This window comes from Phocoena phocoena, chromosome 3 (genome assembly GCF_963924675.1).
Source record: "Phocoena phocoena chromosome 3, mPhoPho1.1, whole genome shotgun sequence".
NCBI classification, from domain to species: domain Eukaryota; kingdom Metazoa; phylum Chordata; class Mammalia; order Artiodactyla; family Phocoenidae; genus Phocoena; species Phocoena phocoena.
The window spans coordinates 64,760,574-64,778,447 of record NC_089221.1 but is presented as its reverse complement, the minus strand read 5'-3'; the positions used below and the strand labels follow the sequence as shown (position 1 = coordinate 64,778,447).

Below are 17,874 nucleotides of genomic sequence, written 5' to 3'. Positions count from 1 at the left end.
CAGGAAGAGAGTGCAATGACCCCCTGACATGAGCATCCCTAGCTGCTTTGCAGGCTCATACTAGTTAAGAGGGATACATTAGGAGTTTGGGATTAGCAGATACAAACTACTGTATATAAAATTGATAAACAACAAGGTCCTACGGTATAGCACAGAGAACTATATTCAACATGTTGTAATAACCTATAATGAAAAAAGAATATATATATTTATTCACTTTGCTGTACACCAGAAACTAACGCAACATTGTAATCAACTATACTTCAATAAAAATTAAAACTTTATAAAAACGATGTAACTTCTCAGTTCCAAAATTTTAATTTCAGTTCGTGTGTGTGTGTGTGTGTGTATGTGTGTCTAAAAATTAGACTGGAATCCATTAGCACAGAATATCTTTCCATTTCTTTGTGCCTTCAATTTCTTTCAACAACGTCTTATGGTTTAACATTGTTAAAATATCCATATTACCTAAAGCAATCTACAGATTCAATGTGATCCCTATCAAAATCCCAACAATATTTTTCACAAAATAGGACAAAAAAAAATCCTAAAATTTATACAGAACCACAAAAGACCCCAAACAACCAAAGCAATCCTGAGAAAAAAAAACAAAGCTGAAGGTATCACACTCCCTGATTTCAAATTATACAACAGGCAGCCTTGGAGATACTGCGGCTTTTGTTCCAGACAATGGCAAAACGGCAGATATTGCAATAAAATAAGTCACACCATTTGTTTTGGTTTCTCAGTGCATATAAAAGTTATGTTTACATTATACTGCAGTCTTTTAAGTGTGCAATAGCATTAGTTCTGAAAAAATAATGTATATACCTTAATTAAAAACACTTTATTGCTAAAAAGTGCTAACCGTCACCCGAGCCTTCAGCAAGTCGTAATCTTTTTGCTGGTGGAGGGTCTTGCCTCAACGTTGATGGCTGTTGACTGACCAGGCTGGTGGTTGCTGGAGGCTGGGATGGCTGTGGCCATTTTAAAAAATACGACAACCAAGAAGTTTGCCACATCCATGGACTCTTCCTTTCACCAACAATTTCTCTGTAGCATACAATGCTGTTTGAGAGCATTTTACCCACAGCAGAAAACTTCTTTCAAAACTGCAGTCAATCCTTTCAAACCCTGCTGCTGCTTCATCAACTAAATGTATGTAATATTCTAAATCGTTTGTTGTCATTTCAACAATCTTCACGGCATCTTCAAAAGGTGTAGATCTGGGCTTCCCTGGTGGTGAAGTGGTTGGGGGTCCGCCTGCCAATGCAGGGGACAAGGGTTCGTGCCCCGGTCTGGGAGGATCCCACATGCCACGGAGCGGCTGGGCCCGTGAGCCATGGCCGCTGAGCCTGCGTGGCCAGAGCCTGTGCTCCACAGTGGGAGTGACCACAACAGTGAGAGACCCGCGTACCGCAAAAAAAAAAAAAAAAGATGTAGATCCCATCTCAAGAAACCACTTTCCTTGCTCATCCATAAGAAGCAGCTCCTCACCTGTTGAAGTTTTATCATGAGATCACAATAAGTCAGTCACATCTTCAGCCTCCACTTCTAATTCTAGTTCTCTTGCTATTTCCACCACATCTGTAATGACTTCCTCCACTGAAGTCTTGAAGCCCTCAAAGTCATCCATGAGGGTTGGAATAAACTTCTTCCAAACTCCTGTTAATGTTGATATTTTGAGCTTTTTCCATGAATCACAAATGTTCTTAATGACATCTAGAATGATGAATCCTTTCCAGAAAGTTTTCAACTTACCCTTCTCAGATCCATCAGAGGAATCTCTATCTATGGCAACTATAGTCTTATGAAATATAATTCTTACATAACAGGACTTGAAAGTTAAAATTACTCCTTGCTCTATGGGCTGCAGAATGGATGCTGTATTTCGCAGGCATGAAAATAACAATCTCGTTGTACATCTCCACCAGAGCTCTTGAGTGACCAGGTGCACTGTCAATGAGCAGCACTATTTTGAAAGGAATCTTCTTTTCTAAGCAATAGGTCTCAACAGTGGGCTTAAAATATTCAGTAAACCATGGTGTAAATAGACGTGCTGTCATCCAGCCTTCGTTGTTCCATTTATAGAGCACAGGCAGATTTAGCATAATTTAGCATAATTCTTAAGGGCCCTAGGATTTTCAGAATGGTAAATGAGCACTGGCTTCAACTTCAAGTCACCAGCTGCACTGGCCCCTAACAAGAGAGTCAGCCTGTCCTTTGAAGCTGTGAAGCCAGGTATTGACTTCTCTCTAGCTATGAAAATCCTAGATGGCATCATCTTCTAATAGAAGGCTGTTTCATCTGCACTGAAAATCTGTTGTCTAGTATATCCACCTTCATTAATGATCTTAGCTGGCTAGATCTTCTGGATAACTTGCTGCAACTTCTACATCAGCACTTGTTGCTTCACCTTGCACTTTTATGTTATGGAGACAACTTCTTTCTTTCAAGCTCATGAACCAACCTGCGCTCATTTCAGATTTTTCTTCTACAGCTTCCTCATCTCTCTCCACCTTCACAGAATTTAAGAGTGTTAGGGCCTTGCTCTAGATTAGGCTTTGGTTTAAGGGAATGTTGTGGCTGGTTTGATCTTCTATCCAGACCACTAAAACTTTCTCCGTAAGAGCAATAAGGCCGTTTCGTTTTTTTATCATTCATGTGTTCACTGGAGTAGTGGTAGTTTTAATTTCCTTCAAGAACTTTTCCTTTGCATTTGCAACTTGGTTAACTGTTTGGTGCAAGAGGCCTAGCTTTCAGCCCATCTACTCTTTCGACATGCCTTCCTTAATAAGCTTAATCATTTCTAACTTTTGATTTAAAGTGAGAGACATGCAACTCTTCCTTTCATTTGAACACTTAGAGGCCACAGTAGGGTTATTAACTGGCCTAATTTCAACATTGTTGTGTCTCAGGGAAACAGGGAGGCCTGAGAAGAGGGAGAGAGGCAGGAATGGCAGGTCGGTAGAGCAGCCAGAACACACTCAGCATTTATCTATTAAATTCACCATCTTTATATGGGTGTGGTTCATGGACCACCCCCAAATTAAACAGTAATATCAAAGGTTACTGAACGCAGGTCACCATGACAAGCATAATAAGAATGAAAAAGTTTCAAATATTGAGAGAATTTCCAAAATGTGACAGAGAGACATGAAGTGAGCAAATGCTGTTGGAAAAATGGTGCTGATAGACTCGGTCGACACACGGTTGCCAAAAACCTTCTATTTGTAAAAAATACAGTATTTGTGAAACACAATAAAGCAAAGTGCAATAAAATGAGGTGTAACTGTACAAAGCTATAGTAATCAAAACAGCATGATATTGGCATAAAAAAGACACAGATTAATGAAACACAGTTGAGAGCCCAGAATAAACCCACATATAGATGGACGATTATAATTTATGACAAAGGAGCAAAGAACATACAATGGGAGAAAGGATAGTCTCTTCCATAAATGGTATTGGGAAAACTGGACGGTCATATGCAAAAGAATGAAACTAGGCCACTATTTTACTCCATATATAAAAATCAACTCAAAATGGATTAAAGACTTGAATGTAAGACCTAAAATCATAGAATTCCTAGAAAAAAACATATGCAGTACACTTTTTAACATTGGTCTTAGCAGTATCTTTCTGGATATGTCTCCTGAGACAAGGGTCACAAAAGCAAAGATAAACAAATGAGACTACATCAAACTAAAAACCTTCTGCACAGCAAAGGAAACCATCAGCAAAACAAAAAGACAACCTACCAAATGGGAGAAGATATTTGAAAATCATATATCCAATAGGAGTTTAATATCCAAAATATATAAAGAACTCATACAACTGAACAACAACAAAACAAACACCCTGATTAAAAAATGGGCAGAGGATCTGAGTAGACATTTTTCCAAAGAAGACATACGGATGGCCAGTAGGCACATAAAATGATGTCCAATATCACTAATCATTAGGGAAATGCAAATCAAAACCACAATGACGTATCACCTCACGCCAGTTAGAATGGCTATTCTCAAAAAGACAGGAAATAACAAGTGTTGGTGAGGATGATGAGAAAAGGGAACACTCATACACTGGTGGTGGGAATGTAAATTGGTGCAGCCACTATGGAAGACAGTTTAGAGATTCCTCAAAAAATTAAGAACAGAATTACCATATAATCCAGCTATTCTATTTCTGAGTATTTATCCAAAGAAAATGAAGATACTAATTCAAAAAGACATATGCACCCCTATACTCAGTGTAGCATTATTTACAATAGCCAAGATATGGAAACAACCTAAGTGCTCATCAATGGATGAATGGTTAGAGAGGTAGTATATATGCACAATGCAATACTACTCAGCCATAACAGAAAGATGAAATATTGCCATTTGCAACAATATGGAAGGACCTTGAGGGTATTATGCTAAGTGGAATAAGTCAGATGGAAAAAGACAAATGCCGTATGTTTTCACTCATATGAGGAATATAAAAAAATAAAATAAAATAAACAACCAAAAGGAATAAAATAAAATAAACAACCAAACCAAACAAAAACGAACATAGATACAGAGAAAAGATTAATGGTCACCAAGGGGAAAGGGACATGGGGGAGGGTAAAATGGGTTAAGGGGGTCAACTGCATAGTGATGGATGGAAATTAAACTTTCCATGGTGAGCACACAGTAGTGAATACGTAAGTTGAAATACACTGTGGTACACATGACACTTAAAAATAAAGAAAGAATTTAAAGTAAGACTTAGAATCACTGTTAACTTACATTTGGTTTGCCAAAGCTCTTTGTTTTTCATTAATAATAGTGATAATAATGTTTTCATTAAAAAATGTAAATGAGATACATTCTGTCTCCCTAACTTCAACTAGCTATCTTTAGACATTTTTATTGTAAAATGGTTTTTATATATTTTGGAAAAAAAAACAATAAAAAATATGTCTCAAACTTGTTGTAGGAATGCTACAACCAGAGAAGGAACAAATACACCTCCTCCATCTAGTTTAGTGATTCTCCATCTTGGCTCCACATAAGTATCACATAGGGAACTTTAAAAATCCTGATGCCCCAGATGTACCCAGACCAATCAAGTCATAATCTCTGGGGTTCGGACCAGTTATTGGTATTTTAAAAAGTGAGTCCAAGCCCAATTCACACCAAGCTCAGATCTACTACTGGCTACACAAGCCTGAGTGGTTTGACAGAGGAAAAAACAGATTATGAATTATCTATTTTACAAATATGAAGTCACCACCAGTAAAGAACTCACTATTTCTCTAAGCAATTGTAACTGTGCCATTAATTTTCCTATAAATGCATTCAGTCATTCCTCTACTTTGTTAATTTACTCTGACTTGCATAGAATGGTAAAACCTATAATCTTTTCACAGATAATCAAGAGTTGCTTGTAGTACCTCCACTGCCGTTATTTCTACTCTCATAAAAATAACCCACCTCACACTTTCATAGTTCATTTTAGATCATTTCATAAACCCTATCATTAATCCCAGAGCTTTAGGTATATAGTAAGCACCATGATATGCCCTGATATGTGTATTTATTGGATTTGCATTTCTATTCATATCATAACTATATCCAAACTGCACCTGCAGATTCCCTGTATCAGCAGCCATCTGAAAGGCACAGACTTTAATTCTACTTTAATGCAGAGCTCCTAAATTTGAGCAGATGCTTGAAAGTACATTTCAGCCAGTGTGGTGGCTCGTAAGACTCACTGTTTTTTTGTCTCAGTCTTGCATAGAGCTAAAACTTATAGAGTTAGCACTTATTTGACTGATTGATGATCACTGGTCCCACTCCCACCTCCACCCACCACCCCGTGATCAAAATTTCCTAAAGCTGCTCTGATTCCAAGAATGATCAGGGCTGGACTCATAAACAGATTTACCAGGAAGCTTAAGCCTTGGTGCCTCTCAATGTGTATGGGCCTCTTCCAAAGCCCTGGGAGGTGCTCTAAAGGTTTGTAATTTTATATTCTTTTCCTTGAGGCAGACTGTGTAAGTGTTAGACCCCACAAATCCCGGATCCATCCACAGTGGGCCTAATGTAACTTGGCTGCCAATCGCAAGGCAAGCACTAAATAAATTGTGAACTCTTTATAATGTGAAGTTAAGAAGAATTAATCGTGTCACAATCATGCCCACAGATCAGGCTTTCCTTCCTCTCCCGCAGAGGTACTCCTGTTGGTCTACAAGGAAATGGAGCATGACATGGAAGGAAGAGACACCCATCTTTGGAAAGGACAGGCTCTAAGTCCTTAAAGAAACCAGAGGGGAAATTCCAGTCTTTTCCAGTGTGTGTGGAAATCAGGTAGGCTCAGACCCGAGGGGCAGGACTGGCAATCCTGAGTACATACCAGGCCACCTTCCATAGATAAATCAACTTTCTCTGACTTTACGGCATGCACGTCTTATCTGGCCTCTTTGCGAAGAAAATTTTCTGTCCATCCTTTTGCTAAATTTAAATACCTTTTAATGCAGTAAAATTACCTTCTAAGCAATCATTTAAGAGAAATGGCTTACATGCAAATGCCTGCAGTGAGTATTTGAAAGCATAGTCACTAACTGACAGTTCTAACCCAGAGTTGCCAGATTCCTGTGTATTTTGATAGAGGTAGAGGTTGAGGGCAGGGAGGTGAGAGAGGATTAAAGCAAGAGGGAACCCGAAGAGGAGCCTGAAACATGAAAGCCCCCCTCTGCAGACCGCATGGCTTGGCCGGGCGGCACGTTGTTTCAGTCTATAAGCCACACACACAGCAGAGCGGCACCACCAGGTGGTCCCATATTGCAGCCAGACAAGCAGACAGGAAGCCTGGAAAAATGGATGTGAGCATGAGATGTTCACTTATCTACACCACCTTCCCTCCTGCTCACCTCTGCAGGCTCTCCACGTTCCAGTGTGCATTCGGGTCATAATTCCTGATTCAGAGAGTGGATACAAAGCCTGGTTTGAGACTTAAACATTAGGTAGCACTAGCTTCCTTCAGACACCTGTCTGTCTGGGTCTAGGGCTTCTCTGGGCAGTAGCAGGCTCTCCTCTCCCTGACCAGCCAAGGAGTCCAGATCATCTTCCTAGCACTTCCTCTCTTTCTGTTCCGCGTCCACCTGCCCTAGTGGCCTATGAACCTGAGCCCTTCTGCCAAGTTCTCGTAGGCAGGTGGACTCTCCTGTGGGGCTAGATCCATGAAGCAGCCGAGCCCCAGGGACGTACTGATCCCTACTCCAAAACAGACCCTCTTTCGTACCACCATTAGCCACCGAAACTGACCCCTGTGCAACTTGCTGCCTTGACGGTGGAGCCAAAGATACTGCCAAAGCCATCCTTTATGTCATTTCTGTCTAAACTTGAATCATGTGGCTCCAGACCCCATTACAGGCAACATCAGCAGCAGTGTGATAAAACAGGAGGTCCAGGCCAGCCTGCACCTAGCAGTGCTGGCTGTCGTCAGTCAGCAGTCTGCCCCTCCTCAGCTGGCTCACTGAGGAGAGCTTTCTTGCTAAGGCTCTTTCGGCTGCAGGGGAGAAGCGGGAACAGGCCACAGAGCAGCAGCAGTGTTCGGATAGTGAGGAAGACCTGGCTATTGTGGTTACTTTATCCTCTGGCCCATCAGGCATGGGCAAGCCCAAGTCTGAAAGCCAGTCTCCGTTAGAACTTTGCTTCAATCTCAGGTGAAAAAAAGATACCTTCCCCGACCCAGCCTCCAGCAAATGGGGAAATGGTCTCATCCTGAATTGACCTAAAAACTATTTTCCCTTACAAACCACACTTAAATTAAGAGACCTGCGAGGAAGCTCTGTATTTCACTTTTTCCAAAGACAGACTAGCTTGTGAGAACAAAAGACAGAAGAAGGTCTTAGCAAATCACAGTTGATAACCAATTCTGCCGGAAGTGTAGGGAAGACTCCTTTATTATCTCATCCAAGAAATGTTCATTATTATAACATGTAGTCAACAACAGAAGCCGACTGGATTGAGAAGACATCAATACTATTACCATTACAGGCTGTATTGTGTTATACTGATGGGAACTGAGGGGAAGGTTCTGGGAATATTTGGGGTAAAGAACATCCCCAATTTGCCTGACTACATCCAGTGAAGTGTGTGTGGTAAAATAGTTAAGATGTGGAATGTAGTCAAAGTGCAAAGACTTTCCATTCAGATGGGATATCTATCTATCTATCTAGATAGATAGATAGATAGATAGGTAACTATGAATTACTATGGTAATTCATGTTCCTTACAGTGTATCTCTTTGTACTTACTTCAACTTAGAAAGATTTCACACAGACAGTACCTACCAGTTACTATTGTTGAATATAGGTTCATAGGCTTTGGAAATGGACTTCTCTGGTAGATGAGCAACGGCTAATTAACAAAATACACCAAAAATACACTCCCGGAACACAGAGAATTAGTTTAGGTGAAGATACTTACAGCAACAAGGCTGTTTAAACCACATATGGATTTATTTTAACATAATGTCCTCCTTGCACATGAGAGAAGAGGACAGAGATCATGAATATAATTTTTCATCTATTTAAAATACCATGCTTTTATTTTAAGTACTTCTTTACCCTGAAGATTAACTGACAGCAACTCAGAAAGCATCATGGAGCTACTGGAAATGAATTTTGCGTCCTCTAAAGCAATAGATCCCTCCCTCCTCCCCGCCCCCTCCACAAACCTTCCCTCCCACCTTGCATATGCTTTCAGCACTGGACTCAGTTAAAAGGGAACCACGTGTTCTCGACAATTTGGCTAAAAAGGTTAAAGAACTCCACAAAACAACATGAAAGAAATAACACATCCTTCTCTGATACAGAAGTTCTCAAAAGGGTTACGCACAGGCCACCTGTGTGAGACTCACCTGAAGGTGCTTATTTAAAAGATGGTATCACGCCAAGATGCACTGACTTAGGGAGCTGGGAATCTGCATTCTTAAGAAACTGCCCAGTGTATCATCAAGACGCCGGCAGGCAAGGACCACTGATTTACCATACATTGCCATGTGTCTGCACTCAGCTGCTGGCCCCTACTCACCAGGTGGACTCCCATGTCCTGCTGCAGCTGTGGCAATTGCAAAAGCAGAAGCAGGCGAAACAGAGCAGTGGGAGTTGTCGGCGGTCTGTCCTGGTTATTTCAAAAGAATGGAAATGGCATGGTGAGGCAGTTGGATAATATAACGTAATAAAAATTCTCATTTTCATTCCAGCACTGGATGAATGCAAATACCCTGCATTGTCCTTATTAATAGGCAAATAACAAGATTCTATATTAGCAAGTCCATTCTAGGTATAGCCCCAAGAGAAATGAAAGCATACATCTACACAAAAACTTATACGTGAACATCCATAGCAGCATTATTCATAACAGCCAAAAAGTAAAAACAATCAAATGTCCACCAACTGGTGAAATGATAAACCAAATCAAAAATTCTCATACAAGGGAATATCATTTAGCCACGAAAAGGAATGAAGTACTAATACATACTGCAACATGAATGTACCTTGAAAACATCATGCTAAGTGAACGTCAGTCATAAAGAGTCACATATTGTATGATCCCATTTACATTAAATGTCCAGTTTAGGTAAGTCCATAGAGACAGAGAGTAAATTAGTGGTTTCCAGGGGCTGGCGGGGAGATGGGAATGGGGAGTGACTACTAATGAGTCCATGGTCCCTTCGTGGGGGAGGTGATGAAAATGTTCTGGAATGAGATAGTAGTCATGGCTGCCCAGCCTCGTGAATAGATAAAAGCCACTGAACTGTGTCGTTTAAAAGGGTGAATCTTATGGTATGTGAATTTTATCTCAATATAAAAAATATTTTTAAAAAATATTCTACATTTTACTGATGGAATTTTCTTCTCAAAGTACCTTTAGAAGCAGAGATGGGTTCTTAAATCGAAGGATGCACTCAGCACCTTTAGGCAGCCCCTCTCACGCAGATACTTACACACAGCATTTGCTAATATTGCTGACAACCTCACTGTTTTTCTCACTCAGGCTTTTAGTGAAGATAGCTCACTGTGATTCTGTGATTTTTGATTAGTTTGCCCCTAAAGTTATATAGTCATGCTTAAAATAAATAAGAGGGGAAGCAAAGAGCTGGTTAATGTACCCAAGCATGAAAGCAAAGAACAGATCTACCCTCTCCTTCAGCAGTAGCCTGAAAACATTTGTGAAGCAAGGTGGCAAGTAGACAGATGAACAGGCAAAATTCAGCTACACAGTGAGAAAATGTGTGATACTGTCCCCATTTGGATCCACCATATTATCACAGATTTTGGCTTTCTTCCTGTATCGCTGGGATTTAGTCAGATCAGGAGAGAAACAAAGGACTTAGTTAATCCACAAACAGGATTAGATTTCCAAATGATGTTTATATAAATTTAAAAACATTTTAAATGAATATAAACATATGAAAGAGACCGTACTAAAACAGAGCTCTAATAATAGTAACCAAGTGGACAGCATTTAATCTTGCCTTGGTAAAGTTTTGCTTTCACAGACTTTGGCCCCAAACTCTTACAGGTTTAATGAACTCAAGGGAGTCTGTCCCACATGGCAATGGTCAAAGAAGTTGCCAAGGCTTGGACTGACCAAGCCTCTAAGAAGAGTAAAGAGATTTGGCTAATTCCATAGTAGTCCTATAACAAGCCAGGGAATCTAGCTTGTTACCCTTGGTTTTTCAGAGCTATCCAAATGTCAGGGTGACCCATGACTGACCAGGAGCCCCAAAGGGCTAATATCCATCAGGGCAAATCTGCTGACAACAGTCTGACCCAGACTAGCTTCTCTTGGAGGTGATGGCAATGAAAACAGCTTCCACCACGAGGCTAAGGCTGCAAATGAAATGACCATTTGGAGCCATGCACTCTATCTTTTGCTACACTGCCTTACTTAAAGCAGGAGTATGAGAGTCAGAAAACGTCTACGTTTTACATGGGTTACTTAGGGTGAATCTGGTTTCATAATTGAATAATTTTCCCTTCCAACTTGAAATAATTGGCTTGAGAAGAAAAGAAGAAAACATTTCTAAAACAACTGTAATTTGGATATATTTATTTGAGCAATGAGGAGATAAAAGATTTCTGTCTTTTGTTCTGTCTTCCCTCCAATTAGAAAACATTTGGTATATTCTAAAACAAATTATGGGATAATGTTTTATAATTTTCATAACTACAGAAAAGATACCAGATTCTGCCCCTAGCAATAATGAAGATTGGCGCTCCATGCAACTGGACTTTATTTTAGCTGAAACAGTGTTCTTAATAAGGTCCCCCCCAACAATTCTGTGTCCCAGATGAACCTATTTAATACAGACTACACTGGGATTCATGGTAAGGTATCAGAGTCTGGGAACATTTTGGTGAAACCAGCACTGAAATTCAATCAACTAGCAACTAAGAACAGGCTTCTCAATTCAGGTTACTCCACACAAAGTGTCATGCAATGATGGGGTCAAATAAATATTGGTTATACTAATGACATACTCTCTAATCATTTATTTTCTACTACTTGGTCCTACAGTAACATTTGCTTCCCATTACTTTTCAAAACTGAGACTAAAAATATTCGGGGAGTGAAATAGGAAGGCAAACAAAAGATTCAGGAGCTAGAATCATCCCTCGCTTGCGTGTTTCTGAGTCCCTTTCTGAGCGCTCACCTCCGGGCTGGCGGTAGCGGAGGTGCCGAGGAGTTGAGGGTGACCTGCAAGGTGAAGGTTCGGTGGCATCTGCCGCGGGGGAGCTTTCCACTCCTGCTCGGTCCACCGGCGCAGACTCTAGCACTGCTGCTTTAAAACATCATGAATTTTAACAACCAGGCCATGAATTCAAGAGCTTCTTGTCAGTATCATGCATGGAAACACAAAAGTTCATTATGGATAATAAGCATTTCATGTCAGTCTATATTTTAAAGGACTTTATCATGAAATCGAGTCACTCTTCCTGGCAGAATGTTAACGACACGAAGTCTAACTGTGGCTCATCTCCACACCTGTCTTGCTGACCCTGCTGAGCCTGGTTGACCCTCCCAAGCCCCTTTTGTTCAACACAACAGATGTTACTGATAAAAAGAAGAGGATATGCAGTGGCTTCCACGCCCTCCAGAACGTTTCTGCCTTCTTGGAGTGGGAAAAGAGGGACTTTTTCCAGATGGTAAATGAAAATTGGGACTTCATTAATTCTTTGCCTGGGCTGCTCCCTTAAGACAATTCAAGGAGCCCCCCTGCCTAAGGATCTACAGCTGTACTGTCCAAAATAGTAACACGAGCCCAAAGTGGCTATGTAAGTTTAAATGAAAACTAAATTTAAGTGAATATTTCACTTGCTCACTTGCACTGGCCACACTTCAAGTACTCGGTAGCCACGTGTGGTGAGTGGCTACAGTACTGAACAGCATTTCCATCCTCCCAGAAGGTTCTATTGGGTAGCCCTGTCCGAGAGCTACAGATCAGCAGGAAGCAAGTGGACATTTTTACAATGAACAGTTGAGAGATTTTTAAGATAATCTGTGCCTCTTCACTGCAGCTAACATCCCATGAGTAAAAGAAACAGTCCAGAGTCACATTTAAGCTATTACCACATCCCTTGCGCTAGCTTAGTAACCAGGTAAAATTACAACTTTGTGTGTGTTCTTTTCAGGAAAAGCACTACAAAAATATCATAAATTTCCAACAACTCTTCCATTTCTTTTTCCTTGGGCTTTTCATCAACCGACAAAAGCTGTATCACCTCCACTAGTTTTCCATTTACCCCTGTCAGCAGAGCTACTCTCAACTCAACTCCCTTTACCATTCCATTCAAGATTTCACTCAACAAACTTGACAAAATCCCTAATGACTTCACATAAAGCCATTTTTACACTTGCATGTGATTTACTCCCTTAGAAATATGGCCCCAAGTCAGCTCTTTTGAAAAACAAAGGGGCCAGGGAAGGGAAATGGTTAGAATCTTTCCTCCAATGACATAATTACAGTCAAGCTGGCAATGATGCAGGATGGAGACATAAAAATCAGTGCTTAGCTGTTAGTTTTATTATTTTCTAAATAACTCCCTCAAAATGCAGTAATAGAAGGCATCTGCTTTGCAAGAGCAAGCAGAATATCAAATGTATGTCCTTGATCTGATTCAACCATTCATTCCTCTGAGGCAAATGAGCAAATCATTTAGTCAGCAATTACACGGAACCCAAAACACTTCCCAGCGAGAGAGTTGGACAGGCCCCGAAAGTCCACTGAAAGAACAGGAAAGCACAGAATAACACTGTAAGCAAACGGGCACCTACAGAGAGGAGAAAACATGCCAGCACTGTGGGGGGAAAGAAGTGTTTCCTTCTGCCAGGTTCACTTTCAGTCAAGTTCCATGCAGAGCAGCTTAGCCTGCAGAACGAGTGGGCAGATGTGGGCTCAAAACAAATGCTAAAATTGGGAGCACTTTCAGCCCACAGGCAGGCAATTTTCAAACTAAGAATACAGAAACAGACACTAGTGATGTGGGTCGTGCAGCGATGCTTAGACTGGTTGCACAGCCATGGCCCAAGAGAACGCTGATGGGGTAAGAGACCCAACACAGTGAGTGAGCTGCCCCATGGCTCTCCTTTCTTGCCTGCTGTCGGTTATGTTTTTTGTTGAGATCTCACCACTGGGTGGAATCTGGATGTGAGCTGGGCTGATATTTGTGCTTTTTAGAAGGACCCAGGATAGCAGAAGGTGGGGACTTCGTGGTAGGAAGAAAGAGGGGCACTAATGAATGTTGGGTGAGCCTGGAACAGATCTGGGAACTGGGTGGAGGTGAAACCAACTGCATTATTTTTCCCTCCGAAGTTCACAGTCTTGCTCATTTTGAGGGATATTTCCTATTTCTCTTCTTTCCCTTCATGTCATTTGAAGTTCTCTTGCCAGGAAATATTGCAAGGCTGGCATTACAACTGCAATGACAATAAAACTGGACAAAGGTTACTAGCATTTTTCAAAGAGGGTACCCTGAAACTGTCTAGCTGGACAGTAGTGAGGGAGACCCACGACCTCAGTATGGGCCTAACGGTGAAGCTGATCTTGTGCAATGAGGTTTGTGGAGTTGCGTCCTGAGGTGAAAAGCAGAAACTGTACAAACTCTTGGCACAGGGCTTCTTATTCAAGTCTGCCAGCTGTCTTAAGTGTTACCATTATGCAAAGCACACGCAAACATCTTTCAAATTAAAGACAGATCATTGTCTCCCTTTGCTTTGCCAACTGGAATTTTCAAGACTAGATAGCAGAGTTAATACGGCAGCACTCTTGGCTTCTGTAGACATTCTGTGCATGTGCGCACACACACACACCGACACAGACACAACTTGTCAGGCTGACACTGAAGTAAAGTGTTTAATCCATGACTTTTCTACAACTATTCCTGATCAGTATTGCCTATATACCAATGCAAAATAAAAGGAAAAACTAGATCTATAATTCCTTTGTTTCACCTTTTCAGAAAAATGCCAAAGAGCTCCCTAGACCCCAGTATAATTCTAAGCTTTCTATTCACAGTGTCTCCTTTATGAGGATCCACAGGATAAATTATTCTCAAGTCTCAGGAGCAAGAAAAGATGTGCCTGCACACCAATCTATTCTTAGCTTTCAATATGAATCACATAACTGATTACATTCAGAACCAAAATCAGAGTGACTTTAGGAACTGCAGAGGACCACACAGTACTCACTTGTTCACTAACCATACCCATGGCCTCATACGATTTTCCTCCATTGCCTGATTTCCTTATCTATTTTAGTTTTAATCCAGTGTACCATGTGCCTCTTTGAACTACCACCTTAAATACTTTCAAGAACAAGATGGGAAGTAAATACATTAAAAATAATCAGAAGACAACTATAGAAAGAGAAAAAAAAAATCAAGATGCTGGGCTTCCCTGGTGGCGCAGTGGTTGAGAGTCCGCCTGCCGATGCAGGGGACATGGGTTCGTGCCCCGGTCCAGGAAGATCCCACATGCCGCGGAATGGCTGGGCCCGTGAGCCATGGCCGCTGAGGCTGTGCGTCCGGAGTCTGTGCTCCCCAACGGGAGAGGCCACAGCAGTGAGAGGCCCGCTTACCATACACAAAAAATCAAGATGCAATGAGGTGGCCAAAAACAAAGTGTTTAATAGAAGGATTGCTGGAGGGGGGTGGAAATCATGGTAAAAATGAGAGATAAAGGGGCACATATTAGTGGGTAGACATGACTAAGACACATAGGGCAGAGGAGCGGGCATCTCTGGAGATGAAGTTGGCTCTAATGGGCTTCAACAAATGCCATGGGCCACACATGGACACAACCCTGGAATGTCCCCACCTCCCACAGTGAGAGAAGCTCTGTATTTAACCTTGACCTGGGAACTGCAAAATCATATTTCTACCCTGCAAACCATGTGGATAACCTGACCCTTGAAATGCTAACCGCAAATCATCTGTTTGGGGAAAATCCAGTGGAGAAACACAGAGGCATTAAGCCCTCAACTTTGGCTATTTCTCTAATGTGAGAAAGAACCTACTATTTCTGCCACACCATTATTCATGGACCCTCTCCATCTGCTGGGCCCTAGTCAGAAATTAACCGAGCTGCTACATAACAAGCTCTCTAGCTGATGCTAGCTGTGCCCACAATGATCCCTGATCCCACCTCTGCCCAACACCTACACTGACAAGTCTTTGCAGCCTTTGTCAGTGCCATTCCCTGGGAGCTTGATTTCCTTCTTTCTCATTTATCTTGGTCTCCCCAAGTCTAACCTTTTTCCAGCTTATCATTCCTGGGGTAAAACTACTGATTCCTACCAGTGATCACACCTCTATCTGAGACAGCAGGCCAAACAGATCTTACGATATGGCATTGAACCAACGCTATGCACTTCGGGCTTGGACTTCAAAGACCAGAACTAAGGAACTTGGTGACCACTGTGGAACAATCCATGTGCAAGTTAAAGTGTAAGAATTAATCAAGATGGGTAATGGGCAGCTTGACTGAGGACCTTTACAACTACGACACGTACTTAGTCTATAATGCAGAAAGAAATAGATTTTTCGTTTGCTCCTCTATTCAAGAAAAAAGTTCATACCTATACTACTAAGCATTAGCCAAATTAAAATGCAATCTCTGGGAAATTGCGAAAAAGGAGAAAGATTCTCACTGTACTCCTGTTAGGAGGCCACTATCAAAAGAAAGAAAATATTAAGTGTTGGCAAGGATGCAGAGAAATTGGAACCCTGTGCACTGTTGATGGGAATGTAAAGGATGTAGGCACTATCAAAAACAAAAATTTCCTCCAAAAATTAAAAATAGAATTACCATATGATCTAGCAATCTCACTTTTGGGTATATATGCAAAAGAATTGAAAGCAGGATCTTGAAGAGATAACTGCATACACATGTACACTGCAGTATTATTCACAGTAGCCAAGAGATGGAAGCAACCCAAATGTCCATCAATAGAGGAATGGATAAAGAAAATATGGAGTATATATACAATGGAATATTGTTCAGCCTTAAGAAAGAAGAAAATCCTGGCACATGTTACAGCATGGATGAACCTTGAGGGCCTTATGCTACATGAAATAAGACAGTCACAAAAAGGCAAATACTGTGTGATTTCACTTATATGAGGCATATAAAATAGTCAAACTTGGGACTTGCCTGGTGGCGCAGTGCTTAAGAATCTGCCTGCCAGTGCAGGGGACGTGGGTTCAAGCCCTGGTCTGGGAAGATCCCACATGTCGCGGAGCAACTAAGCCCGTGTGCCACAACTAATGAGCCTGCGCTCTAGAGCCCGCGAGCCACAACTACTGAGCCCACATGTCACAGCTATTGAAATTTGCGTGCCACAACTACTGAAGTCTGCGTGCTTAAGGCCCATGCTCAGCAACAAGACAAGCCGTCACAATGAGAAGCCCACACACCACAACGAACAGTAGCCCCTGCTCACAGCAACTAGAGAAAGCCCACATGCAGCAATGAAGACCCAATGCAGCCCAAAGTAAATAAATAAAAATTTTTTTAAAGTAATCAAACTCATAGAAACAGAAAGAAGATGGTGGTTGCCAAGGGCTGGGGGGAGGGAGAAATGCGGAGTTGTTCAATGGATATAGAGTTTCAGTTTTACAAGATGAAAAAGTTCTAAGTATGTATTGCACAACAATGCGAATATACTTAACACCACTGAACTGTACACTTAACAGCTAAGATGGCCAAAAAGAAGGAGGAGGAAGAGGAGGATTCTTCAGGAGAGTTTTAAAAAGTTTACTAGATGCTAGAAAGCCCCAGGAAGACTAATAGCAGGGTTTCCTCTACAGAGCTGCGCGTGGCGTCAAAACTGGACAAAAGCTGCCCCTTCAGAAGCACTGGTCACCCCTGCTCTCAGAAATGGGTTTCACCACTGGGTGTTACCCTCAGCCCTTTGCTCATAGGTTCTCTTTGCCCATAAGTTTGCCTATTTCCTCCGTCCAACTGAGACAGGAAGGAAAAGGGCAGAGCACAACCCTTAAAAGAATGACACAACCATGTAGAAGAACAGGATACCACAAAAAACAGTTAGAACCTACTAAGCCCAAGATGGTGGAAGATCCGACTCCCAGGAGACCTTGAGCCTCATTATACACTCATTGTAATGCATTAACACACTAAATGACACACCCACCAGTGCCATGACAGTTCCGAGGCTGGCCATAAAAGGCCAAAACGTGGGCGGTGGCCCAATTCCTGGAAATCTCTGCTGCTTCCCCAAAGTAGCTGGAAATCCTCCCATTTCCTCCTATGAAATTACCCAGCCCTAAAAACTAACGGCCCCAACACCAGGGGCCACCTCTCTCGCCTTCTG

At 41.6% G+C, this 17,874-nt stretch overlaps 1 protein-coding gene across 1 annotated transcript in view; it reads right to left on the bottom strand.

Annotated features, from left to right (window-relative positions):
• RASGRF2 (Ras protein specific guanine nucleotide releasing factor 2) overlaps positions 1-17,874 on the bottom strand; it is a 234,112-nt gene that overhangs the window by 81,820 nt on the left and 134,418 nt on the right. The window contains exons 16-17 of the mRNA XM_065874125.1: positions 11,698-11,823; positions 9,069-9,158 (exon numbers count right to left, since the gene is read on the bottom strand). Of these exons, the coding sequence (XP_065730197.1) occupies positions 9,069-9,158; positions 11,698-11,823 (216 nt within the window). The remainder of the gene's footprint in view (positions 1-9,068; positions 9,159-11,697; positions 11,824-17,874) is intronic.